This window comes from Capra hircus, chromosome 24 (assembly GCF_001704415.2).
Source record: "Capra hircus breed San Clemente chromosome 24, ASM170441v1, whole genome shotgun sequence".
Taxonomy (NCBI): Eukaryota; Metazoa; Chordata; class Mammalia; order Artiodactyla; family Bovidae; genus Capra; species Capra hircus.
The window spans coordinates 33,255,882-33,283,423 of NC_030831.1; the positions used below are offsets into that span (position 1 = coordinate 33,255,882).

The window sequence follows — 27,542 nt, forward strand, 5'->3', positions numbered from 1 at the left end:
ATCCGTTACAGCTACGTTTTTCTTGTCCTGCGTGACACTAAGAAGAGCCTGCTGTGCTTGGGCTGCAATGATGTTCTCCTTCAGCAAATCCATGTCAACTCTTCACATCCTCCTCTGCAAGGCGCATGTCAGGCCCTGGGATACAAAGAGAAGCCCTGCTCACAGCCCCAGTGGAGGTGATAAGCATATAAGTAACCACAAGGGGGTAGGTATGCCAAGAGCATAGAGCCCAGGGCCTAAGGTGGTAGATATTCCATGAGCTCAGGAAAGGCTGAGCAAAGAGGTGGGATTTAAGCTGCCTGCGAGGATGGAGAGGACGCTGGTAAGTGGCAGTGAGCAGCCAATCGGGAAGGTGTTCCAGGCAGAGGAACCAGCACCAGCAAAGACACGGAGACCAGCTGGCCCATTTAAACAAGAGGACATGGAAGGCAACACTTGAAAGGTAAGTGGCAGAGACGTGGCTAGACTGTGGGAGTTGCCAGTTCATTTAGTAGGTAAATGGGAACTCATTTTTATCTGGAGTGGTTATTCATTTAATATTATCATCTCTACTGAATTCTGATTCTATTGATATCACCTCATCTTCTTACTGAATTACTCTTTTTTAGTAAGCGGATTCTCTTGATTCTATCTTGTTTTGTTTCTGAAATGAATAATTTTAGTGCCCTTATAGCTCAGATGGTAAAGAATCCACCAGCAATGCAGAAGACCTAGGTTTGATCTCTGGGTCAGGAAGATCCCCTGGAGAAGGAAATGGCAACCCACTCCAGTATTCTTGCCTAGAGAATCCCATGGACAGAGGAGCCTGGAAGGCTACAGTCCATGGGGTCCCAAAGAGCAGGACATGACCAAGCAACTAAGCATGCACCACCTGATAAGCTGATCATAGGCCTTTATATATTGAGTTTATTTCAATTTGTTCAAAGCCTATGCTTACTCAGTAGTGGACTTCACATACTGAAATGCTTTGCTCCTCAATTAAATGATCTTAGAGCATAACCACTACATAAGAGGAGGTGTTGTTGTTGTTGCTGTTGCTGTTGTTTAGTTACTAAGTTGTGTCCAACTCTTGACACCTCAAGGACTGTAGCCAGCCAGGCTCCTCTGTCCTTGGGATTTCCCAGGCAAGAATGCTGGAAACAGATTGCCATTTACTTCTCCAGGAGATCTTCCCAACCCAGGGACCAAACCTGTGTCTCCTGCATCGGCAGACATATTCTTTACCGCTGAGCAACCAGGGAAGTCCACGTACAGAGAAGCAAACTGAGACTCACAGCCTCTCCAGAAAAGTGCTGTGTTAAAAGGGTAGCTCTGCCCTGGATGAACATCTTGGAAATTAACTTTTCAATGTTCAAGGATAAATTTGATCTTGGGGTGAAGCCAAATGCATGACCAAATGCATTCATCAAATGTGTTACAGAGGGTTTTTTCATATGTGATGATAAATTATGTACAACTTTATCTTTTGACCTTACATGAAGGGAATTCTGTAACCCAGAAGCAGCACTGTGGGGTTGGCAGTCCTATCAGTTCATGAGGTCAGAGGCCTTGTGACTTGCTTTTCCCCAAATCACTACAGCCCAGCACGTCACAGAAGCCCAATAAAGGAATAAGCATCTCAGGGTTTTCCAAAAATAAATTTGAGTTCTTTCTCCAAAATGTTGTTATTAATAAAAAGCATCTGTGCTGTGCTCAGCTGTATCCAACTCTCTGTGACCCCATGGACTGTAGTCTGCCAGGCTCCTCTGTCCATGAGATTCTCCAGGCAAGAATACTGGAGTGGGCTGCCATGCCCTCCTCCAAGGCATCTTCCCAGCTCAGGGAATGAACCCAAGTCTCCTGCTCTCCTTCATTCTAAGCAGATTCTTTACCCACTGAGCTATTTGGGAAGCCCCCAAAAAGTGTAATTAACAACTGTTTAAGCTAGGACATCTTAACATTTATGAGTATTTTTCCCTTCACTGATTTTTATTTTTCCCATTTTCTCCCTAGAAATCATTTTACCAGTTTAATTACTGGTAAAGGAATTAAATTATTTCTCCTTGAAGTTTATAAGGAGACATGATACAAGCAAATCTCTTCCAAGGATGTGGATGCTTACAATCTACATTTATCTCTTTTGGCCACAAGGCATGTGGGATCTTAGTTCCTCAGCCAGGGATGGAACCCACACCCCCTACATTAGAAAGCAAAGTCTTAACCACTGGACTGCCAGGGAAGTCTCGAGATGATGGTTTTTGTGTTGTTATAGAAGAACTGAGAACATAACATAAGAAATAAAAGTTTTAAATCTCTTAGTGGAAAATAAAAGGTAAATACTTTTTAGAACGTAGAGCAAGGAAAGCGTTCTTTAACAAGGTTCAGAGAGCACTGACACAAAAAAAGAGACAGATCTGACTACATTAAAATTAAGAACATTGGGTCCATCAACAGACTACTGAATAAAGAAGACGTGGTATGTATGTATGTGTATATATATATACACAGAATATATAGTGAAATATTACTCAGTCATAAAAATGAAATAATGCCACTTGCAGCAACATGGATGGACCGAGAGATTATCATACTAAGTGAAGAAGTCAGACAGACAAATGTCATACGGTATCACTTATATGTGAAATCTAAAACAATGATACTAATGAACTAATTTACAAAACAGAAACAGACTTACAGACATAGAAAATAAACCTAACAAAAGGGAAGGGGGAGAAGGATAAACTGGAAATTTGGGATTAACAGATACACACTACTTGTATATGAAATAGATAAGCAACAAAGACCTACTGTAGAATACAGGGAACTATATTCAATACCTTGTAATAACCTATAATGGAAAAGAATCTGAAAAAGAATATATACATATATGTATGTATGCACATGCTTGCTCCTTGGAGAAAAGCTATGACAAACCTAGACACCATATTAAAAGCAGAGATATCACCTTGCTGACAAAGATACGTACAGCCAAAGCTATGGTGTTTCCAGTAGTCATGTATGGATGTGAGAGTTGGACCATAAAGAAGGCTGAGCACTGAAGAACTGATGCTTTCGAACTGTAGTGTTGGAGAAGATTCCTAAGAGTCCCTTGGACAGAAAGGAGATCAAACCAGTCAATCCTAAAGGAAATCAGTCCTGAATATTCATTGGAAGGACTGATGCTAAAGCTCTGATACTTCGGCCACCTGATGTGATGAGCTGACTCATTGGAAAAGACCCTGATACTGGGAAAGATTGAGGGCAGGAGAAGAAGAGGGTGACAGAGGATGAGATGGTTGGATGGCATCACTGACTCAATGGACATGAATTTGAGCAAACTCTGGGAGATGGTGAAGGACAAGGAAGCCTGGCATGCTGTAGTCCATGGAGTGGCAGAGTTGGACACAACTTAGCGACTGAACAACGCATGTACACAGTGCAATCACTTTCCTGTACACTTGAAACATTTTAATACAATCAACTATACTTCTTTTTTTTTTTTCCAGCCACACAGCATATGGGAATCTTAGTTGCCCAACCAGGGATTGAACTCAAGTTCCCTCAGTACACGTGCAGAGTCTTAACTGCTGGACTACCAGGGAAGTCCCATGTTTTACTATTTAAAACCCATCCATCCACATACACATTAAGGCTGATCATGCAAGGACCAATGATGAAAGCATGTCATAAACTGAGGGCTGTGAACAATCCATAATGCGATTCTGCACCTGAGGTCAAATATTCCTAAATAACCACAAATAAATAAAAGGACAAAAAGTCAGAGAAGAGGGGGACAGAGAGAGAACAAAGAGAATTCTTTACATCTTTGTGTTCAGTTATTCATCCACCCAGGCAACAAACCTGTACAGACCATCTGTGCAGAATCGGAAGCTGCTTCAGACAGAGGTGAGAATACTTACAGATAAACAAGACAAGGGACTCTCCCTCTGAATTGTGTCAAGACTGTTATTAGCCTAGTCCTGTGGGAAATAGCAAATAGAAGAGGCTGGAAAGGAAGGAGACAAAACTGTTCAAATAAACAACAAAGAGAGTTGAGATCCAAGACTGGAGGGTCCCAGAGGACATGCCACTGTTCACCCAGAGGCTCGAGTGACCTACACATTTTTAGAGAGACGGGAAAAAATTAGTCTCTCCTAGTTGCTCACATTTTTAATCATTCTCCTTATTCAGAAACCTCTTACTAATACTGTAAAGCAATTATCCTTCAACCAAAAATGAATCAATTAAAAAAAAAACCTTCGTACATAAAAGACTGTGCAATTGCATTCACGGCCCAAACACTGTCTTGTTCTCAGAAACTAGAGGCTGATTACAGCACCACTCCCTACCACGACTTCTCTTTTATTGTTTGAACGATCATTCATTCATTCAACTTTTCCAGATCGCTTCCAATGTGTGTTGGATGCTAGGGTAAAAACAAAGGAACAAACAAGAGTGGGACCCTGCTCTAGAAGAAATTCAGTGGGAGAGAAGAGAAGTAACTCAAACACAAGATGTCACCAGCAGGTGCTCTGATAAGGGGAGCACTGGGCAGGGAGAGGTGTGGGTGCCAGGAGACACGCCGCGCTTTCTCCTGCTAAGTCTTCACCACACTCTCAGGTTTGCATCAAAGTCTTCAGAACTTAAGGACCCAGGGTATATGCCCAGTAGTGGGACTGCTGGGTCATATGGTAGATTTATTCCTAGTTGTTTAAGGAATGGAGACGCAGATGTAGAGCACGAATTTGTGGACACAGTGGAGGAAGGAGAAGGTGGGATGAATGGAGAAAGTGGCATTGACGTATACACACTATCGTGTGTGAAGCAGATAACTAGTTTTTGGCAACCTGCTGTATAACACAGGGAGCCCAGCCCAGTGCTGTGACGACCTAGAGGGGTGGGGTGGGGAGAGGTGAGGGAGGCTCAAGAGAGAGAGGGGACATGTACAGGTATGGCTGATTCACACTGTTGTACAGCAGAAACTAACACAACATTGTAAAGCAATATTCCTCCAATTAAAAAATAAATTTTAAAAAAACCCTTAAAGACACAGCAATGATGGCTCACAGAGGTGAAGGGGCTCGAACCACACAGCTAGGACCTGCAAGAACCAGGACCCGTGTGTGAATCTGGCTCAGAACGCCATCCATCCTGGCCTGCCGGCCCTAGAAGCTGCATCAGAGAGCCCCGTCTTGGATTTGGATGGAGCGTGAGGCCAAGCTGGAATCACAATTATGTGATTTTCAAAACACCTGCCCACAAGCAGCTGTGTGGGAAGAGCCCCAGCTGAGGAGAACACCCCGTCTGACAGTCTCAGCTGCCCGCACGCAGGTGGCACAAAAAACAAAGCCAGATCTAACCACAGGCATCCATCAACGGCCCCGGTACACGATCACCACGTTCCCACTGCCATGAACGCCCCTCCGAGGCTCCTGAAGTTACATGCCTTCAAGGCACGGTCTCCAGTGACCAGACCCCAGTCAGCTGCTGCCCTGACGTGGAGAACATTCTGGAGTGCACCCCTTCCAAACCTGGGGTTGCTCCTTCACCAAACCTTGTTCAGAACATTCTCCTTTCTGAGAGGCAGAAAGCACGTGGGCAGGTTACCTACAAGTAAAGACAAGTGTCTTGTCAATTTCCTGAGCACCTAAACATCTTCGCAGAGCCGGGTGAAGGGCAATCACAGAGCACAGAAGAGCACCCAGCTCTGCTGCCCCCCACCCCCGCCCCGCCACAGATTTCACCCACTGGGAGGGGGAGCTTTAGCCTGCCAGTGTGCTGGGTTCCTGGAGGAAGGGACTCCAGAGAGGAAAAAAAAAAAAAAAAAGGTTCTAGGTTGGTTCCAGGTATGTATTTTTTTAAGGCAAATATCTGCAGAATGCACACCAATTACTCAAAAACTATGTCCACTCAGGACAAATTCCAGAGATTATTCTTCTCTTTCAATTTGTTTGAAATAGGTGCATTTTGCCGTAGAACGACGGAGGTCCAAATTCTGCCTCCACCAGCCACAGCTTCAAAATGTTAATCAAACTGTTCAGTCTCCCTGGGGTTTCATTTTCTCTTTGTTTAAATGGGCTAACACTACCAACCTTAGGCAGTGATCACGAGGATTCAATGAGGTGCTGTCCATAGTGATCATCCCACCACTAGAATCACTGGGGTGTTTCTCCCCAGTGATTAGGTTGCTTCTATATCTTGGCAATTGTCAATAATGTTGTTATAGACATTGGGGTGCAGACAGCTTTCCAAGCTAGTGCTTTTGGGTCTTTTGGGTATATACCCAGGAGTGGAATTGCTGAGTCATATGGTAGTTCTAGGGCTTCCACTGTGGCTCATCGTAAAGACGCTGCCTGCCAGTGCAAGAGGCAGAAGAGACAGACGTTTGACCCTTGGGTTGGGAAGAGCCCCTGGAGGAGGGCATGGCAGCCCACTCCAGTATTCTTGCCTGCAGAACCCCACAGACCAGGGAGCCTCGCGGGCTACAGTCCACAGGGTCGCAAAGAGTCGGACATGACTGAAGCGACAGCACGCAAGCATGCTTGGTAGCTCTACGTTTAATTTTTTGGGAGACCTCCATAGTATTTCCCACAACAGCTGCACCAACTTACATTCCCACCAACAGAGCACAAGTAAAACCCAGTTTCCATAGAATCCTCTTCCTTCTACTTCCCCCTCTATTCTCTTGTTCCCTATATATAGTGCTGGCATTTTACTGGCAATAAAGGGTCACTTGGTACCTGTGGTTACAGGTAAGTGGCCTGCTTACAAACAAACCCAGGTTTCTGAGGTAGGCCAGGCCACACTTAAGCTTGTCCACATAACACCCCAAACCCAAAGCACTTCCTCTTTAGAGCTTCATCCCAAAGCCTAGATTTATGAAAGCAGGTCTGCTCTGATCATTTGTTCATCCAGCCAACAACTACTGAGCTGCTAAGGGCCAGTTAGTGTCTTCAGGAGAGAGTCTGACGTTGACCTGATTCAGTCCGCCAACCAAGCATTTCCCTCTCGATTCCACTTGAGTTATTAATGTCCTTATGAAATAATCACACTCTTTACTGCTTTATTTTCTCATTGTCCCAATGCCCTCAACTCTTTTGTTCCCTCTTTTAAAATTTTATCAGCCACCTAAATTCCTTGTGTAAAATCTTTGCCACAACCGTCTTTCGTGCACACAAACCTTCAGTCATATTTAGTCTCTGCAGAGCCAATCCCAGAACACAGTGAACTGGGCCTCTCATTTCACAGCCCCACTTCATCCTTTCCCTGACGCTGCCTCCAAAACCCTGACCAGTGAAGGACTCCTCCAGAATACTGACTCCGTGTGATAAGGGATCCAGGGCCCCCAAACTTCCACCACCCCACCTGTGTTAAGCAATCCTTACTTTATGCCCCACTGAAATTGTTCTTCACATTTAAGGATTACTCTCCATGTGGGTGATCCCTAAATATTTGTTCAACCGAGAGCTCTCCTTATTCTGTTTAGGGACTAATTTTGACTTATCAGATTGCAAAGTCTCAAAAGCAGAGACCCTAGAACCACCTGAGAGCCCTACCCAATGCCTGCATCCTCCACCCTTCCACACACAGATAACTCACACACTGGTCAACAAACACTGCTGACTGACCAAGAGGCTGGTTATCTGGTTGAAAGCTGAAGTTACTGCCTGGGATTGAGTATTTGTGCCCCGCCCCGCCAATTCATGTAAAGACATAACCCACTAGAAGATGTTATCAGGAGGAAGGCTTCAAGTACACAAGTGGGATTAGTGCCCTTAAAGAAGAGGCCCGGAGGAAATCCTTCATCCCTCCCACCTTGTGAGGACAGCGATAAAACAGCCAGGAGCAAACGTGGGTCCTCACAAAACACTGAATCTGCCCACACTTGACCTTGGATCTCAGCCTCCAGAACTATGAGGAACAAATTTCTGGCTTTTAGAAGCTATCCAATCTATTTTTTTTTGTTACAGCAGCCCCAAACGACTAACACAAGCTGTCATAGAGAATACCGCACACTGGCTTAGAGCAACAGAAAGTTGTCGTCTCATGGCTCTGGAGGCTCCAAGTCTGAAATCAAGGCATCAGCAAAGCCCGTTCCCTCTCATGCCTGTAGAGGAAGGATCTTCCTTTGCCCTTTGCAGCTGCCGGTGGCCCAACCCTAGCCATCAGTCTCAGCCACTGCATTAGGCACCCCTACTTTGAAATTCAACACACCGGGGCCATATCTGTCCTCCAAAGCCAGGTTGTTGAAAGCCAGGTTTTCTTTTTTTTTGTCAAACAGCACTTCCATCAAGGTGTTGCTCCAGCAGGATAATTCTATGACAGGGCTGCCCCTTGGATGCTTCTCCAAACAGCATCTACAAAGCGTCCATGATAAGCTGCCTCAGGGAAAACAAATAGCAGGAAAATGTGGCCCCACCCTCAGGAAGCTCATGATTTCATAAGGACACAGACATGACAATCAATGGCTTCAAGGTGATGAATGGAGTTCTAGCGAGGAGGCACAGAACTTGGCTGGAACTCTGAGGGAAGACCAGTTGGCTCAGCAGTGTGAGCACAGCATGGCAGGTAAGAACATGAACTCTGTGAGGTGGAGGAACCTAGAGCTTGTTACACAGAGTGAAGTAAGTCAGAAAGAGAAAAGCAAACAGCATATTAACACATGTAGATGGAAAGTAGAAAAATGGTATTGAAGAACCTATTTGCAGGGAAGGAATGGAGATGCAGATGTAGAGAACGGACCCATGGACACAGTGGGGGCAGGAAAGGATGGGACCAACAGAGAAAGCGGCAAGAACACAGATACACTGTCAGGTGCTAAGATGGATGGCTGGTGAGAAGCTGGTGAGTAGCCTGGGGAGCCCAGTCTGGTGCTCAGGGAAAACCTGGAGGAATGGGATGGGGGCTGGGGAGGGAGACGCGGAAGGGAGGCAATGGATCAAGGCTGATCCGCATTGTTGTACAGCAGAAACCAAGGCAACATTGTAAATTATTCTTTTAATTTTTAAAAAAAGAAATGAAGAGCATGAACTCTGCAGCCAGAGTACCTGGCTTTACTACCTACTCGCTGCGTGACCTTGAACAAATCACTTAACTCCTGTATGCTTCAGTGTCCTCATTGAGACAATGAGCGTGCCAAGAGTCCCTCCTTCATAAATTGTTGTGAGGATTAAGAAGTCAGTTTGTGAAAGGTGCTTTAGAACAGTGCCAGGTGTCGGTAAGTGTTAAATTAATACTCTGCACGAAAGAGAGAAGAAAGATGGATGGCTGGTGAGAAACTGTCGCGTAGCATGGGGAGCCCAGTCTGGTGCTCCGCAATGACCTGGAGGACTGGGATGGGGGGTAGGGAGGGAGGCACGGGAGGGAGGCTAGACTGTTCTCCTTGTTCACCATTCTGCCCGCCCCACCTTATTTGGTATTACTCTGTACACAGTACACAGTGCAACGGGAAAGTAATGGAGAATTACTTCCATACCCCACGGTTAAGATATGCATTGAAAATCTAATTAAAACCATACTGCTCTCAAGCTAATATTCATTTCTTACTTCCACATGTATTTTCTAAGCATCTAGGAATGAGAGGGGGATTCTCTGGTAGCTCAGCTGGTGAAGAATCTGCCTGCAATGCAGGAGACCCCGGTTCGATTCCTGGGTCGGGAAGTTCCCCTGGAGAAGGGATAGGGTATCCACTCCAGTATTCTGGCCTGGAGAATCCTCATGGACAGAGGAGCCTGGCGGGCTATACAGTCCATGGGGTCACAAAGGGTCGGACACAACTGGGCAACTAAGCACAGGATGGGAAAACCACTGAGAGAATACAATACACTTACGACATTTGAGAAACTGGCAGGACACATGGGACTCAATGAGTTAGCTTTCCCCAGGGCACGTTACACCCTGTTGGCAGGAGGGATCTAATCAAGGATCTGCTAGATCATGCAAACAACTCTTTTCTGAGAAGCAGAAAGAGACTCCCTGACTCTCAACAGATACAGCCTTGCCCAGGCTGGATTTTCAGCCCCCTTGGCCAGGAGCTTACGCATACAGCAGAAACCAGGCAGTTCCACTGACTAAAACCACTTAGTCAATAGGTCAGAGGTACCATTTACTAAATTTTTTCCTCACTAGTCAAATTGTTCCAGAATGTTGAGCAAAAGTTAACATAGGTTTTATGAAAGCTCAAATCACAACAGGAAATAAATTTATGGTCTAGAAGACTGTATTAGTGCTACCAAGTGTTAGTCACTCAGTCGTGTCCAACTCTTTGCGACTCCATGGACAGCAGCCCGCCAGGCTTCTCTGTCCATGGGATTCTCCAGGCAAGAATACTGCAGTGGGCTGCGATTTCCTTCTGCAGGGGATCTTCCCAGGCACTGAACCTGTATCTCCTGCATTGCACGCAGATTCTCTACCACCTGAGCCACCAGGGAAGCCCTAGTGCCACCGAAATTCACCTTAAAAAATTAATACCTTCAGCCAATAAAAAAATACTTGTGTGTGTATGGTATGTGTCTATATAGGAATTAACAGATATATATGTAACTCCTAGCTCTGTCCACTGAAAGGGTCTAGAAGCAGTGATCCACCGGTAACAATGAGCACGCCTCATATCCAGATCTTGGTTTCTACATATCTTACTAATTTAAAAAAACAAAGCTCTCTGGTTAGCTCTCTAGTTAATTTCAACGCTGGGAAAAGAAAATTAACAGTGACCCTAGAACATCTCGTGGTACCAGAAAGCACATAAAAAAGTGAAGTCCTGGGCTTCCCTGGTGGTTCAGTGGTAAAGAATCCACTTGCTGATGCAGGAGACACAGGTCTGATCCCTGATCTGGGAAGATCCCACGTGCCACAGAGCAACTAAGCCTCTGTGCCACAACTACTGAATCTGTGCTCTAGAGCCCAGGAGCCACAACTGCTGAGCCACGTGCCACAGCTACTGAAGCCCGCGTGCCCTAGAGCCTGTGTTCCGCAGCAAGAGAAGCCACGGCAGTGAGGAACCTAAGCACTGCACCTGGAAAGTAGACCCTGCTCGCCGCAACCAGAGAAAAGTCCCTGTGGCAACGAAGAGCCAGTGCAGTCAAAAGTAAATACACAAAATTATTAAAAACCTAAAAACAAAAACCCTACATAAATAAATAATAGCTGAACAGTTGTTAACACATTCAGTTCCGTTCATTTCAGTTCAGTCACTCAGTTGTGTCCGACTCTTGGTAACCCCATGGACTGCAGCACGCCAGGCCTCCCTGTCCATCACCAACTCCCAGAGCCTACTCAAACTCATGTCCATTGAGTCGCTGATGCCATCCAACCATCTCATCCTCTGTTGTCCCCCTTTCCTCTTATCCTCAATCTTTCCCAGCATTAGGGTCTTTTCAAATGAGTCAGTTCTTCGCATCAGGTGGCCAAAGTATTGGAGTTTCAGCTTCAGTACTAGTCCTTCCAACGAATATTCAGGATTAATCTCCTTTAGGACTGACTAGTTGGATCTCCTTGCAGTCCAAGGGACTCTCAAGAGTCTTCTCCAAGGCCCCAGTTCAAAAGCATCAATTCATTACCAAAACAATTTAACATGGTTATTCTGTAGAAGGCTATAAAAGTCTTTATGCCTGTGGATTATTCAGCATGTCAAATGTGTTCAGTGTATAATGCACCATACATTCCACTATTAAAAGAACTTTTCACTCAAAAATTTTAAATGACTATTGTGACAAATCATTTTTGTAGCTTACCACTTCAGAAGTCTTATCTAAGAATTTTTTCACCCTACGGAAAAACATTTACTGAGCACTGACTGTGCCAGGAAACATAATAAGCACTTTTATCCTCCAGCAAACCTGTGAGATACACTATTATTAGTCTTATAGATGAGAAAACTGAGATTTTGCAATTTTCCAAGGTCAGAGAGCTGCAAGAGTAAGAATTCAAACTCAGGTCTACAAGATTGCAGAGACAGAGTTCTTCATCTCTAAGTGAGAGGAGTTTGCTAATATGCACAGTGAAGTGACACTTTATTTTCCCTCACAAGAGCTTTCCTGGTCTTTTAAGAAAATTAGGCTATGGGACTTCCCCGATGGCCCAGGGGTGGGGAAACCTTGCAGTGTAGGTGACGCAGGTTCAATCCCTGGTCCAGGAGGATTCCACACACTTCAGGGCAATTAGGCCCTCGCACTGCAACTAAGACCTGATGCAGTCAAATAAATAAATAAATATCTGAAACACAGAAAGAAAAATGGGCCATAAAAAGGCCAATCATCTACAGAAAGATCCATACCAAGACACATTATAACCAAACTGTCAAAGACAGAAAATTTTGAAAACAGCAAGAGAGAAGCAATTCATCCCACAAAACGGATGCTCAATAAGATGAACAGCTTATTTTTCATTGGAAACCATGGAAGCCAGATCACAGTGAGATTATACAGTGCTGAAAGAAAATAAAATTGTCAGTCAAGAATTCTATAAAATTAGTCTTCAAAAATGAGGGAGAAATTAAGATATCCCCAAATAAAAGCTGAAGGAGTTTGCTGCTGGTAGATAGACCTGCCCTACAAGAAATGTTAAAAGGAGTCCTTCGAGTTGAAATAAAGGACATTAGACAGTATCACAAAGCCATCCAAAGAAATACAGAATACAAGTACAGGTAACCATTTACATAGGTAAATACAAGCCAGCATGATTGCAATTTTGGTTTGTAACTCCTTTTTTTCCTACGTGATTTAAAAGACAAATGAATAGAACAATGACTATATTTTTATCTTGAGGGGCAACAATGTGTAAAGATGTAATGTGTGGCAATAACACGATAAAAGTGGAGGACAGACCTGTGTAGGAGCAGAGTTTTAGATGCTGTTGAAAACAAGGTTGGTATCATTTCAAACTGGACTGTTAATAGATTTAGGATGTTAATTGTAATCCTCAGAGTAAGCACTAAGAAAATAACTGTTTAAAATTTGCAGGGGACTTCCTTGGCAGTCCAGCAGTTAAGACTCCAGCTTCCACTGCAGTGGTGTGGGTTTGATCCCTGGTTAGGGAACTAAGATCCTACATGTCATGTGGTGTGATCAAACACAAACTTAACAGGACAAGAGATGAAGAGGAAATCAAAATGATATGTTAGAAAAATTAAACACAAAAGCAAGCAGTAATGGAGAAACTGAGGAACTAAAAAATACATGACATATAGAAAACAAATAGCAAAATGGCAGAAATGTCTTCATTCAGAAATGTCCTTTGGACGTGAACGGATTAGACTTACCAATTAAAAGCCAAAAGTGGCAGAAGAGGCTTTTTAAAATATATATATGTTCTATTTTTCACCATTGAGGATAATGTTTGCTGTGGGTTTGTCATATATAGCTTTTATTATGTTGAGGTATGTTCCTTCTATTCCTGCTTTCTGGAGAGTTTTTATCATAAATGGGTGTTGAATTTTGTCAAAGGCCTTCTCTGCATCTATTGAGATAATCATATGGTTTTTATTTTTCAATTTGTTAATGTGGTGAATTACATTGATTGATTTGCGGATATTGAAGAATCCTTGCATCCCTGGGATAAAGCCCACTTGGTCATGGTGTATGATCTTTTTAATGTGTTGTTGGATTCTGATTGCTAGAATTTTGTTGAGGATTTTTGCATCTATGTTCATCAGTGATATTGGCCTGTAGTTTTCCTTTTTTGTGACATCTTTGTCAGGTTTTGGTATTAGGGTGATGGTGGCCTCATAGAATGAGTTTGGAAGTTTACCTTCCTCTGCAATTTTCTGGAAGAGTTTGAGGAGGATAGGTGTTAGCTCTTCTCGAAATTTTTGGTAGAATTCAGCTGTGAAGCCGTCTGGACCTGGGCTTTTGTTTGCTGGAAGATTTCTGATTACAGTTTCAATTTCCGTGCTTGTGACGGGTCTGTTAAGATTTTCTATTTCTTCCTGGTTCAGTTTTGGAAAATTGTACTTTTCTAAGAATTTGTCCATTTCTTCCACGTTGTCCATTTTATTGGCATACAACTGCTGATAGTAGTCTCTTATGATCCTTTGTATTTCTGTGTTGTCTGTTGTGATCTCTCCATTTTCATTTCTAATTTTATTGATTTGATTTTTCTCTCTTTGCTTCTTGATGAGTCTGGCTAATGGTTTGTCAATTTTATTTATCCTTTCAAAGAACCAGCTTTTGGCTTTGTTTATTTTTGCTATGGTCTCTTTTGTTTCTTTTGCATTTATTTCTGCCCTAATTTTTAAGATTTCTTTCCTTCTACTAACTCTGGGGTTCTCCAACTCTTCCTTTTCTAGTTGCTTTAGTTGCAGAGTTAGGTTATTTATTTGACTTTTTTCTTGTTGGTACATATACACAATGGAGTATTACTCAGCCATTAAAAAGAATTCATTTGAATCAGTTCTGATGAGATGGATGAAACTGGAGCCAATTATACAGAGTGAAGTAAGCCAGAAAGAAAAACACCAACACAGTATACTAACACATATATATGGAATTTAGGAAGATGGCAATGACGACCCTGTATGCAAGACAGGAAAAAAGACACAGATGTGTATAACGGACTTTTGGACTCAGAGGGAGAGGGAGAGGGTGGGATGATTTGGGAGAATGGGAATTCTAACATGTATACTGTCATGTAAGAATTGAATCGCCAGTCCATGTCTGACGTAGGGTGCAGCATGCTTGGGGCTGGTGCATGGGGATGACCCAGAGAGATGTTGTGGGGAGGGAGGTGGGAGGGGGGTTCATGTTTGGGAACCCATGTAAGAATGAAAGATTTTAAAATTAAAAAAAATAAATAATAAAAAAGAATTGATGCTTTGGAACTGTGGTGTTGGAGAAGACTCTTGAGAGTCCCTTGGACTGCAAGGAGATCCAACCAGTCCATTCTGAAGGAGATCAACCCTGGGATTTCTTTGGAAGGAATGATGCTAAAGCTGAAGCTCCAGTACTTTGGCCACCTCATGCGAAGAGCTGACTCATTGGAAAAGACTCTGATGCTGGGAGGGATTGGGGGCAGGAGGAGAAGGGGACACAGAGGATGAGATGGCTGAATGGCATCACTGACTCGATGGACGTGAGTCTGAGTGAACTCCGGGAGTTGGTGATGGACAGGGAGGCCTGGCGTGCTGCGATTCATGGGGTCTCAAAGAGTCGGACACGACTGCTGAACTAAATATTAATACAATGTAAATACTATGCAAATAGTTGCCAGCATAGGGCAAATTAAAGTTTTGCTTTGGAGACTTTCTAAATTTTTTTTTCTCCCGAGTATTTCCAACCCACAGTTGGTTTAATCTGTGGATTCGAAATCCAGAGATACCGAGGGCTGCCAATAATAATGTCTTTACATTCCTTGGGTAAGTAAACATTTAAAATTAAACCACAGGGACTTCCCTGATGGTCCGGCAGTTAGAACTATGCACTCCCAATGTAGGGAGCCCAGGTTCAATCCCTGGTGAAGGAACTAGATCCCATATGTTGCAACTAAGACCTGGTGCGGCCAAATAAATATTTTTTTGAAATTAAAGCACAAACTGTGACATATTTCGATTGTAGTTACTTTTCATCAGAATAAAATTAATTTGTATATATTTTCTTATCTGCTCTTTAGGGTCAGGCTGGGACGTGCATGTGCGGACCATTTGCTGCAAATCTGCAATGCTTGCACCTGGACACACTTCTCCTTGAGTGACAAAATACAAAGAAACTATATGGGACTAAAAATAACTTCATGCATGCTCAGTTAGGGCAAATCCTGGAAAAAGATACAAAAAGACCAAAAAACCCAACTGTCACTGGTGAAGAGCTTAGAGCAAAAGCAAGGTACAGTGCATTCCTCCCACTCCTGCCCCAGAGGCACACACCACCACCTAAGTGGTGGGCAGACCACCTAAACCACCCCTCCGACCTGACTCGAACTCTGGACGCACCCTTGCATGTTCAGTCGCTCAGTTCTGTCTGACTCTTTGTGATGCCATGGGCTGTAGCCTGCCAGGCTCCTCTGTCCATGGGAGTTTTTCCAGGCAAGAATTCTGGAGAGGGTTGCCATTTCCTCCTCCAGGGGCTCTTCCTGACCTAGGGGTCCAGCCCAGTGTGTCTCCTGCCCTCCACACATATAAGGAACAAGCTCACCCCTCACCTCTCCCAAGGACTGAGCAAAGGAACCTGCTGGTTCTCACTCCCCAGCTGCTGCAGCAGGGGCCCCAATAAAGCCTTGCCTGAATTTCCTGTCTGGCCTCCGATCAATTTTTATTAATTAAGGAGGCCAGGAACCCTAGTAGTAACATTTAGATTAACATCAACTGTATCTTCACTTTGCCATCCTTTCATTCAATAGTCTCAGAGCATCTATTCTGTTCTAGGCTTTGTCCTAAGCACTGGAGAGACCGTGGGGAACAGGACAAGACAGGATCCCTGAATCACAGAGCTCTCAAACACCAAAACTTAATGTCTGAGCACTTACAAGTATATAAAATCTTGTTTAATGAACCTTAAGTACAGAAAAACCATTGCAAACATTTTTTATACAACAAACAAACTACAGACTTTTTAAATGCCCTGCCTGTTGACACATGCTACTGTTCAAGTATCCACGTTACTATTATTATAGAATCAGCCCCATAAACCCGAGTTGTTTTTTCTCCCTAAGATGTGACTTTTATCCATTTTTTACTTTTTTGCAAAATCCTTTAGACCTGAAATTCTAAACTCTAGCTGGCCCCCAAATTTTATTTTTGGAGACTTAAAAAAAATAGAACTATTTTTACTAACGTTTCTCTGTTTCCTGGCTTGAGTTGTATATCAGCAGATTTAAGATGACTAAAACTGGAACCTCTCTGGTGGTCTAATAGCTAAGACTCCACACTCCCAAAGCAGGAGGTCTGGATTTGATCCCCGGTCAGAGAACTCGATTCCACATGCCACAACTAAAGATCCTGCATGCCATAGCTAATACCCAACGCAGTCAAATAAAGATATATATTTTTTAAAAGATGACCATCACTCAGGTACAGCCAAATGATTAGCCTTAATCTCTCTCCCCTTCCCCCACCTGTCTCCCACCACACCTCACTTTTCTGAAAGGAAGGTCTACACCAGCTGCTACTAACACTGAGCTAGAACAAGTGTCTAAGAGTCCAGCTTCTGGAATTCGCCTTCTCCTTCTCGTCTCCAACATCCTTCTCTCCTCATTATGTAAGATCCTCTCACAATAGTCGTCAGTGCACCTGCTCAAGCCCTCAACCGTAAAAGCAGAAAGCACTTTTGCTCACCCCTTATTTTTAGAGAAGCATAAGCCTAATCCCAGACAGCATTCTCCTCCTGCAGGCTACACCTTGGCCTGGAAATGCAGTCAGCTGAGTGACCTCAGGAAGCCACTTCCTACTCTATCTACGCCTGTAGACTCAGGTTTAAGCATCTATTATGGAAACTCAATCAGAACAAAAAACATGACTTTTCCGTACTTCTCAAAACAGTAGTGGCAAAGTACGACACTCAATAAAAATACCAGCTGAGGAGGATGAGAGTTGGCCAGTTTCTAGGCAAAACTGGGGACAAAGAATCCGCTGAAAATTTCCTGGATACCTTCTCTCCTCCTTAACGTTTACTCTTCCCACAATTAGAACAGTTCTCTCCAAAGCTGGGTGTCCCAGGCAATCCAGTGGGGTGCAAGAAGTGAATACTCAAACTGTTTGGTTTACTTAAAATGAAGAAATTCAATTTCCCTAATATACAGATTGCCTCTGTATATTATGACATCACTGATGAACTCTGAACTTGGGCAAATTCTGGGAGATGGTGAGGGACAGGGAGGCCTGGCATGCTGCAGTCCATGAGGTCACAAAGAGGTGGACACAACTGGGTGACTGAACAACAACAACATACTGCCTACAGGCCTTCACTCAGTCCACAAGTCAACTAACCACAAGAGTTCCGAGCATTTGTTCAAGGGGAAAGGAGAGCTCTGATCCACCAGGCTATTACCTGCTCAGGACACGTGAAGCTTATGTGCACTCAATTAAGTGGACAGGTGGATTCTATTCTTCTAAGCAGCAGAAAAGTTACAACATTGTATTGAAAAGGAGAGTGATCATGAAATTCTTTTGGCTACACAGGTTCACTGGTTTTCTCATGGAAAAGTACTTAAAAGACCTCTTAAATTTAAAGCTGAGTTAGTTTTCTTCCCCCACAAAAGTTCCAAATTGACAGACTTTCGCTGAGATGACCAATGACCGCCAGTAATACGTGCCTGCTCAGTCACTTCAGTTGTGTCCGACTCTTTGCAACCCCGTGGCCTGTAGCCCACCAGACTCCTCTATCCATGGGATTCTCCAGGCAAGGACAATGGAATGAGTGCCATGCCCCCCTCCAAGGGATCTTTCCAACCCAGGAATCAAACTGGCGTCTCCTAAGTCTCCTGCAATATAGGCAGATTCTTCATCGCTGAATTATTTGATAAATATTTACAAAACAACAGAGGTACTTTGTTCCATCAAAGAAAGTGTGTTGTTTTTAAAATATGTGAAAAAGTAAATACTGTTCTAAAGAAATGCATGCCTTGGAAAGAATTTTGAAAAATAGGTGTTTGGAAATGTGTCATCTTTTGTTGCTGAAAAGATGGAACTGTGTTACTCTAAAAGCTCTTACATTTGTACATTTTAAAAACACAGAAACAGAATTTTCTAACATATTTCAATATTTTGCAAGAGAAGAATGAACTTTGAATCCATTGTTTATAACATTAAAATACAACACCTTCCTACCAGGAAGTACTGAATTCCACTTTAAAAATGAACGTATACTGGCCAAGTTTCTACATTAAAAAAAAAACAAAAAACTAGAATCATTGGAGGATGGAGCGGAAGAACAACTACCACGGTTCAGGAAACTCTCACAGGGTCCCATTTTTAGAAAGGCTGCTCACTTAGTTTAACACTCTATCACTGCACCTTGAAAAGAAAAAGAAATGCAAAAAAGCAAAATGGCTGTCTGAGGAGGCCTTACAAATAGCTGTGAAAAGAAAAGAAGCGAAAAGCAAACAAGAAAAGGAAAGATATACTCATTTGAATACAAAATTCCAAAGAATAACAAGGAGAGATAAGAAAGCCTTCCTCAGTAATCAGTGCAAAGAAATAGAGGAAAACAATAGAATGGAAAAGACTAGAGATCTCTTCAAAAAAATTAGAGATGCCAAGGGAACATTTCAGGCAAAGATGGGCTCAATAAAGGACAGAAATGGTATGGACCTAGCGAAGCAGAAAATATTAAGAGGGGGCAAGAATACACAGAATAACTGTACAAAAAAAGATCTTCATGACCCAGATAATCATGATGAATGTGGTCCACTGGAGAAGGGAATGGCAAGCCACTTCAGTATTCTTGCCTGGAGAACCCTTTGAACAGTAGGAAAAGGCAAAATGATAGGATACCGAAAGAGGAACTCCCCAGGTCATTAGGTGCCCAATATGCTACTGGAGATCAGTGGAGAAATAACTCCAGAAAGAATGAAGGGATGGAGCCAAAGCAAAAACAATATCCAGTTGTGGATGTGACTGGTGATAGAAGCAAGATCTGATGCTTAAAGAGCAATATTGCACAGGAACCTGGAATGTCAGGTCCATGAATCAAGGCAAATTGGAAGTGGTCAAACAAGAGATGGCAAGGGTGAACGTCGACATTCTAGGAATCAGCGAACTAAAATGGACTGGAATGGGTGAATTTAACTCAGATGACCATTACATCTACTACTGCGGGCAAGAATCCCTCAGAAGAAATGGAGTAGCCATCATGGTCAACAAAAGAGTCTGAAATGCAGTACTTGGATGCAACCTCAAAAACGACAGAATGATCTCTGTTCGTCTCCAAGGCAAACCATTCAATATCACAGTTATCCAAGTCTACGCCCCAACCAGCAATGCTGAAGAAACTGAAGCTGAACGGTTTTATGAAGACCTGCAAGATCTTTTAGAACTAACACCCAAAAAAGATGTCCTTTTCATTATAGGGGACTGGAATGCAAAAGTAGGAAGTCAAGAAACACCTGGAATAACAGGCAAATTTGGCCTTGGAATGCGGAATGAAGCAGGGCAAAGACTAATAGAGTTTTGCCAAGAAAATGCACTGGTCATAGCAAACACCCTCTTCCAACAACACAAGAAAAGACTCTACACATGGACATCACCAGATGGTCAACACCAAAATCAGACTGATTATATTCTTTGCAGCCGAAGATGGAGAAGCTCTATACAGTCAACAAAAACAAGACCAGGAGCTGACTGTGGCTCAGATCATGAACTCCTTATTGCCAAATTCAGAATTAAATTGACAAAAGTGGGGAAAACCACTAGACCATTCAGGTATGACCTAAATCAAATCCCTTATGATTATACAGTGGAAGTGAGAAATAGATTTAAGGGTCTAGATCTGATAGATAGAATGCCTGATGAACTATGGTCGGAGATTCGTGACATTGTACAGGAGACAGGGATCAGAACATCCCCATGGAAAAGAAATGCAAAAAAGCAAAATGGCTGTCTGGGGAGGCCTTACAAATAGCTGTGAAAAGAAGAGAGGCAAAAAGCAAAGGAGAAAAGGAAAGATATAAGCATCTGAATGCAGAGTTCCAGAGAATAGCAAGGAGAGATTAAAAAAAAAAGCCTTCTTCAGTGATCAATGCAAAGAAATAGAGGAAAACAACAGAATGGGAAAGACTAGATCTCTTCAAGAAAATTAGAGACACCAAGGGAACATTTCATGCAAAGATGGGCTCGATAAAGGACAGAAATGGTCTGGACCTAACAGAAGCAGAAGATATTAAGAAGAGGTGGCAAGAATACATGGAAGAACTGTACAAAAAAGATCTTCATGACCCAGATAATCATGATGATGTGATCACTAATCTAGAGCCAGACATCTTGGAATGTGAAGTCAAGTGGGCCTTAGAAAGCATCACTACGAACAAAGCTAGTGGAGGTGATGGAATTCCAGTTGAACTGTTTCAAATCCTGAAAGATGATACTGTGAAAGTGCTGCACTCAATATGCCAGCAAGTTTGGAAAACTCAGCAGTGCCCACAGGACTGGAAAAGGTCCGTTTTCATTCCAATTTCAAAGAAAGGCAATGCAAAAGAATGCTCAAACTACCGCACAATTGTACTCATCTTACATGCTAGTAAAGTAATGCTCAAAATTCTCCAAGCCAGGCTTCAGCAATACTTGAACCATGAACTCCCTGATGTTCAAGCTGGTTTTAGAAAAGGCAGAGGAACCAGAGATCAAATTGCCAACATCTGCTGGATCATGGAAAAAGCAAGAGAGTTCCAGAAAAACATCTATTTCTGCTTCATTTACTATGCCAAAGCCTTTGACTGTGTGGATCACAATAAACTGTGGAAAATTCTGAAAGAGATGGGAATACCAGACCACCTAACCTGGCTCTTGAGAAATCTGTATGCAGGTCAGGAAGCAACAGTTAGAACTGGACATGGAACAACTGACTGGTTCCAAATAGGAAAAGGAGTACGTCAAGGCTGTATATTGTCACCCTACTTATTTAACTTCTATGCAGAGTACATCATGAGAAACGCTGGACTGGAAGAAACACAAGCTGGAATCAAGATTGCCGGGAGAAATATCAATAACCTCAGATATGCAGATGACACCACCCTTATGGCAGAAAGTGAAGAGGAGCTAAAAACCCTCTTGATGAAAGTGAAAGAGGAGAGTGAAAAAGTTGGCCTAAAGCTCAACATTCAGAAAACGAAGATCATGGCATCTGGTCCCATCACTTCATGGGAAATAGATGGGGAAACAGTGGAAACAGTGTCAGACTTTATATTTTTGGGCTCCAAAATCACTACAGATGGGGACTGCAGCCATGAAATTAAAAGACGCTTACTCCTTGGAAGAAAAGTTATGATCAACCTAGATAGTATATTCAAAAGCAGAGACATTACTTTGCCGACTAAGGTCCGTCTAGTCAAGGCTATGGTTTTTCCTGTGGTCATGTATGGATGTGAGAGTTGGACTGTGAAGAAGGCTGAGCACCAAAAAATTGACGCGTTTGAACTGTGGTGTTGGAGAAGACTCTTGAGAGTCCCTTGGACTGCAAGGAGATCCAACCAGTCCATTCTGAAGGAGATCAGCCCTGGGATTTCTTTGGAAGGAATGATGCTAAAGCTGAAGCTCCAGTACTTTGGCCACCTCATGAGCAGAGTTGACTCATTGGAAAAGACTCTGATGCTGGGAGGGATTGGGGGCAGGAGGAGAAGGGGACGACCCAGGATGAGATGGCTGGATGGCATCACTGACTCGATGGACGTGAGTCTGAGTGAACTCCGGGAGATGGTGATGGACAGGGAGGCCTGGCATGCTGCGATTCCTGGGGTCGCAAAGAGTCGGACACGACTGAGCGACTGAACTGAACTGAACTGTGATCTCTCATCTAGAGCCAGACATCCTGGAATGTAAAGTCAAGTGGACCTTAGGAAGCATCACTACGAAGAAAGCTAGTAGAGGTGATGGAATTCCAGTTGAGCTATTTCAAATCCTAAAAGATGATGCTGTGAAAATGCTGCACTCAATATGCCAGCAAATTTGGAAAACTCAGCAGTGGTCACAGGATTGGAAAAGGTCAGTTTTCATTCCAATGCCAAAGAATGCTCAAACTACTGCACAATTGTACTCATCTCACCCACTAGTAAAGTAATGCTCAAAATTCTCCAAGCCAGGCTTCTTCAACAGTATGTGAACTGCGAACTTCCAGATGTTCAAGCTGGTTTTAGAAAAGGCAGAGGAACCAGAGATCAAATTGCCAACATCTGCTGGATTGTCGAAAAAGCAAGACAATTCCAGATAAACATCTATTTCTGCTTTATTGACTATGCCAAAGCCTTTGACTGTGTGGATCACAATAAACTGTGGAAAATTCTTCAAGAGATGGGAATACCAGACCACCTGACCTGCCTCTTGAGAAACCTGTATGCAGGTCAGAAAGCAACAGTTAGAACTGAACATGAACAACAGACTGGTCTCAAATAGGAAAAGGAGTAGGTCAAGGCTGTATATTGTTACCCAGCTTGTTTAACTTATATATGCAGAGTACATCATGAGAAATGCTGGGCTGGATGAAGCACAAGCTGGAATCAAGGTTGCCGGGAGAAATATCAATAACCTCAGATATGCAGATGACACCATCCTTGGCAGAAAGTGAAGAAGAACTAAAGAGCCTCTTGATGAAAGTGAAAGAGGAGAGTAAAAAAGTTGGCTTAAAGATCAACATTCAGAAAACTAAGATCATGGCATCCAGTCCCATCACTTCATGGCAAATAGATGGGCAAACAGTGAAAACAGTGGTTGACTTTATTTTGAGGGGCTCCAAAATCACTTCGGATGGTGACTGAAGCCATAAAATTAAAAGACACTTACTCCTTGGAAGGAAAGTTATGACCAACTAGACAGCATATTAAAAAGCAGAGACATTACTTTGCCAACAAATGTCCATCTAGTCAAGGCTATGGTTTTTCCAGTAGTCATGTATGGATGTGAGAGTTGGACTATAAAGAAAGCTGAGTGCCGAAGAATTGATGCTTTTGAACTGTGGTCCTGGAAAAGACTCTTGAGAGTCCCTTGGACTGCAAGGAGATCCATCCAGTCCATCCTAAAGGAGATCAGTCCTGAGTGTTCATTGGAAGAACTGATGTTGAAGCTGAAACTCCAATACTCTGGCCACCTGATGAGAAGAGCTGACTCACTGGAAAAGACCCTGATGCTGGGAAAGATTGAAGGCTGGAGAAGGGCATGACAGAGGATGAGATGCTTGGGTGGTACCACTGACTCAATGGACATGGGTTTGGGTGAACTCCGGGAGTTGATGGACAGGGAGGCCTGGCTTGCTGCGGCCCATGGGGTCACAAAGAGTTGGACATAACTGAGGGACTGAACTGAACTGATATGCATAATTTTTGAATAAGCAGCTCCACAATTTCATTTTACAATACACTCTGCAAATTATGCAGCTGGCTCTGGAACTCATGAGTCAAGGTAGTTTTCATTTGAATTTACGTATTTTTGAGGTATTTTCTCAGTGACGACAACCACAAAATTCAAGTATTAATGTAAAACGAACTTTGAATAGCTATATCATGCTGCTAAACTACCCTTGTCACAAATAATTATATATGAGTAGTACTTGTTTATTTATAACTAGTTATACACAATCACAAATAAAACATTTAGAGAATGCAAAATTATTTGGAGTTGTTACTAAAGAAAATTAAAAGCATGTTTATTTCTATTTTTTTATTTATAGTACACACAAATTAATGTCATACATGCATATCATTTATAAATAAATTAGCATCTATTTCATAAGAATATACTGCATGTTCAACAATTTGTCAAAAGACTTTCGAAAACAGACCTAGCCTCCGAATGATAATCTTTTCCTTTTGGAGCCCAAACTCTGAAATTACTCCCTCTTCCGGCAATCATTTACTCAGCAATACTTCAGGAGACAGGGAGGGAGGCAGTGACCAGCTTGGTTGGTAAAGAGGATTTAGAGTCAGGACTGGGTTCAAACCCAAGTGTCCTCTATGAAGTGTCCGCGTTTGTTAACCTTTCACCTGATCAGTGCCCAGAGTAGCGTGAGGCTCGTGTGTAAGGGCCTGGCACACCTCCAGAAGGGGATGAAGCCCCAGTGACACCAGCATCCACACAGGAGTTTCCACTAGGAGCCTGATGGACGCAGTACCCTTGTCTCTACCTGGTCCACTCGGCCCAGTGACTCTGGATGGTGGCAATATTTCAGGTTGTGAGGTGAGCTGCGTCTTTCTGGGGACACCGGAGTGGTAATACTGATATAACTCAAAGGTTTCTCTCTTTAAATATACCAGGGGATCTAACTGCTACTAATTTCTCTTCATAAAATCAGGGAGATGAGGGCCTGGACGGAGGGGCGTCTGTGAGGCCCTCGGGGACTTAAGGCCCGGCCGGGCGCTCCCTGGGTGACGGATGCAGCACGGCTGGACCACCGTTCAGGCCATCCCAGGAGTGCAGCTTCGGACTTTCTCCTGGGCTCGCCCAAACGGAACCTCAGCCCTTCACCTCGCGTGCTTCACCCATCCCGCCCTCGAGCGGCCTGTCCCCGAGGGCAGTGCTCCCCAAGATCACTCCGGGGCACCGCGCCCACCTCCGGAGGCCGCGGAGCCCCGCAGGAGTTCCCCAAGAGAGTGCGAGGGAAAGGGTCCGACCCCTTCGCCTCAGGGTGGCTGCCCCGCGCGGGGAGGGAGCCCGCCGCCCGCGGTCTCCCCGGGACCTTACCTGGATGGTGTGGCCGCTGCCTGGGGCGGTGGGGCCCCCCACCAACTTGCAGTAGAGCTCGGGCCGGGGCCGCGCGCCCCCGGGCTCCCGCTCCCCGCAGGTGGCCGTGGCCCAAATCCTGGCCGCCTCGGCCAGGTTGAAGTAGGGCGGGTGCAGGCTGAGGCGGGCCGGGGCCGGCGGGTGTCGAGCCGCCGCGCACCCCGCCTGCACCAGCAGCAGCGACAGCAGCGACAGCAGCGGCAGCACCGACCCCGGTGCCCAGTCCCGAGCCCGCCCGGCCGCTGCCATCCCGCCGCGCTGGGCGGCCCGCGGAGGGGCTGGGGATCCCGCGCTCCTGCGAACGATGCTCACGCGAAGAGCGAGCGCCGCCCGGGCGTGGGTGGTGGCGGCTGATGCGCGCCCACGCCCCACGCGCCGGGTGCCGGCGGCGAGGGGGCGGCTCCTCGGGGCTGGAACGTGCGGCGGCCGCAGCGGGCACCCGCCCGACCAGGAACTGACAGCGCTGGGCCTCGGCCCGAAGACTGCGGCTCCGCCAGCGCGCTGCAAACTTCGCGGGCGGGGAGGGCCAGAGGCGTGTCCCGGTTCCCACCCCCGCGGCTGAAGGGAGTCCCGGACCGCCCCACCTTCCCACCGCCCGGGCAGAGATCGGGTAGTCCGCTTCTCCGGAGCCTCTAGGTGGACCTCGGACTAGGGGCAAGGAGGCTCCGGCGAACGGGGTGAGACAATAGCTGCCACCGCCTGCAGAACCTCCACCAGAGCCATTGCGGGTTCCCAGATGAGTTTCAGTTGTCGAAGGACAAGTCCCGTCAATTCGCAGTCACTGGGCGCCAACAAGATCTATGGCACTCAGACACATCCTGAGGGTGGGATCAAAGGCGCTCCGGGGAACTGGGAGTGGCCGAAGGTATACAACTTAAAGACAGCCACTAGGGCAAGCTGTAGTTTGCCAGGCTGTAAAGCCACCTCACTGGAAAGACTGATGCTGAAGTTGAAGCTGAAATTGTTCCCGCCACCTGATATGAAGAGCCGACTGACTGGAAAAGACCCTGATACGGGGAAAGATTGAAGGCAAAAGAAGAAGGGAGTGGCAGAGGATGAGATGGTTAGATAGCATCACTGACTCAATGGACATGAATTTGAGCAAACTCGGAGAGGTAAAGGACAGGGGAGCCTGCCGTGCCGCAGTCCATGGGGTTGCAAAGAGACACGACTTAAGCCACTGAACAACAGCAAACAAACCTACCTTGGGGGAAATCCTTCAGAGGCCCCATCTGCTGTGTTTTACAGGTAAACAGCAATGTTGAGTATATTACTCTTAGCTGTCACATGGCCTCTGAGTAGAGGACAATAACCTCCCATCTCCCAGGGCTGAGGCTTGGTCTTGTAGGCAAGACACTTCACCAAAAAGGAGAAGGCACAAGCCCTCTAACAGTTGGAGGAGGGTGTCATAGCTGCAGGCCAGGACCGACAAAAGTGTCTTGAGAAAGAAGGACTAGAGCTACAGCTTCCAAAGATGGAGAAGGAAAAAAGAGTTACGGTTTGACAGCGCTCCTGGAACAAAAATTGAGATGAAGATTAAAATGGAGCAGTTGAAAGAAGAGAGAACTAACTAGCATATTTATTAAACACTGGGATACGTTATAGTAGGAAGGAAGCATGTCTATTTAATCTTATGTTCTTCAAAAACAAACAGAAGGAGAAAGGGATTTGTGGGGATAACACAAAACTTCAGACTGATAAATTGACTACATAAAACAATGTGTGCACCAACAGGCAAATAGAACAAATCGAAAACAGATAGAGGAAAAAATGTATATCATAAAAGACTTGTGATTAATGACTTTAATATATAAAATGCATTTACAAAATAATTCAAGAAAGCTGAAAAATGGGGGCTAATAGATCTAACAACTGACAGGAAAATAAATTCGTTAAGCTAATAAACATATTAAAAAATAGACCTTTCTGAGAATTGAAATGCAAACATAGCACCAATGAGATTCATGTTTCACCTAGCAATTGCCGAAGAATTTTTTTTTAATGATAAAACTGAAAGTTGAAGAAAATTCAAGGAATTAATTCTAACACACTTGGTAGAAGTGAAAACCATACAACCTTTCAAGAGGGCAATTTTTGCAGCCCTTAGCAAATGACTTCATCTTGCATATATTCTGCCTTCCTTAACAATTTCGCTTGTATAGATTTATATCCAGGAAACGGTTAAGGAAGTTTGCTAAGATTTAATGGCAAGGAT

General features: G+C 44.2%; 1 protein-coding gene across 1 annotated transcript in view; it reads right to left on the reverse strand.

Moving 5' to 3' along the window:
- LAMA3 (laminin subunit alpha 3) overlaps nucleotides 1-25,661 on the reverse strand; it is a 255,539-nt gene extending 229,878 nt beyond the window's left edge. The window contains exon 1 of the mRNA XM_018039638.1: nucleotides 25,289-25,661. Coding sequence (XP_017895127.1) covers nucleotides 25,289-25,576 — 288 coding nt within the window. The 5' untranslated portion in view covers nucleotides 25,577-25,661. The remainder of the gene's footprint in view (nucleotides 1-25,288) is intronic.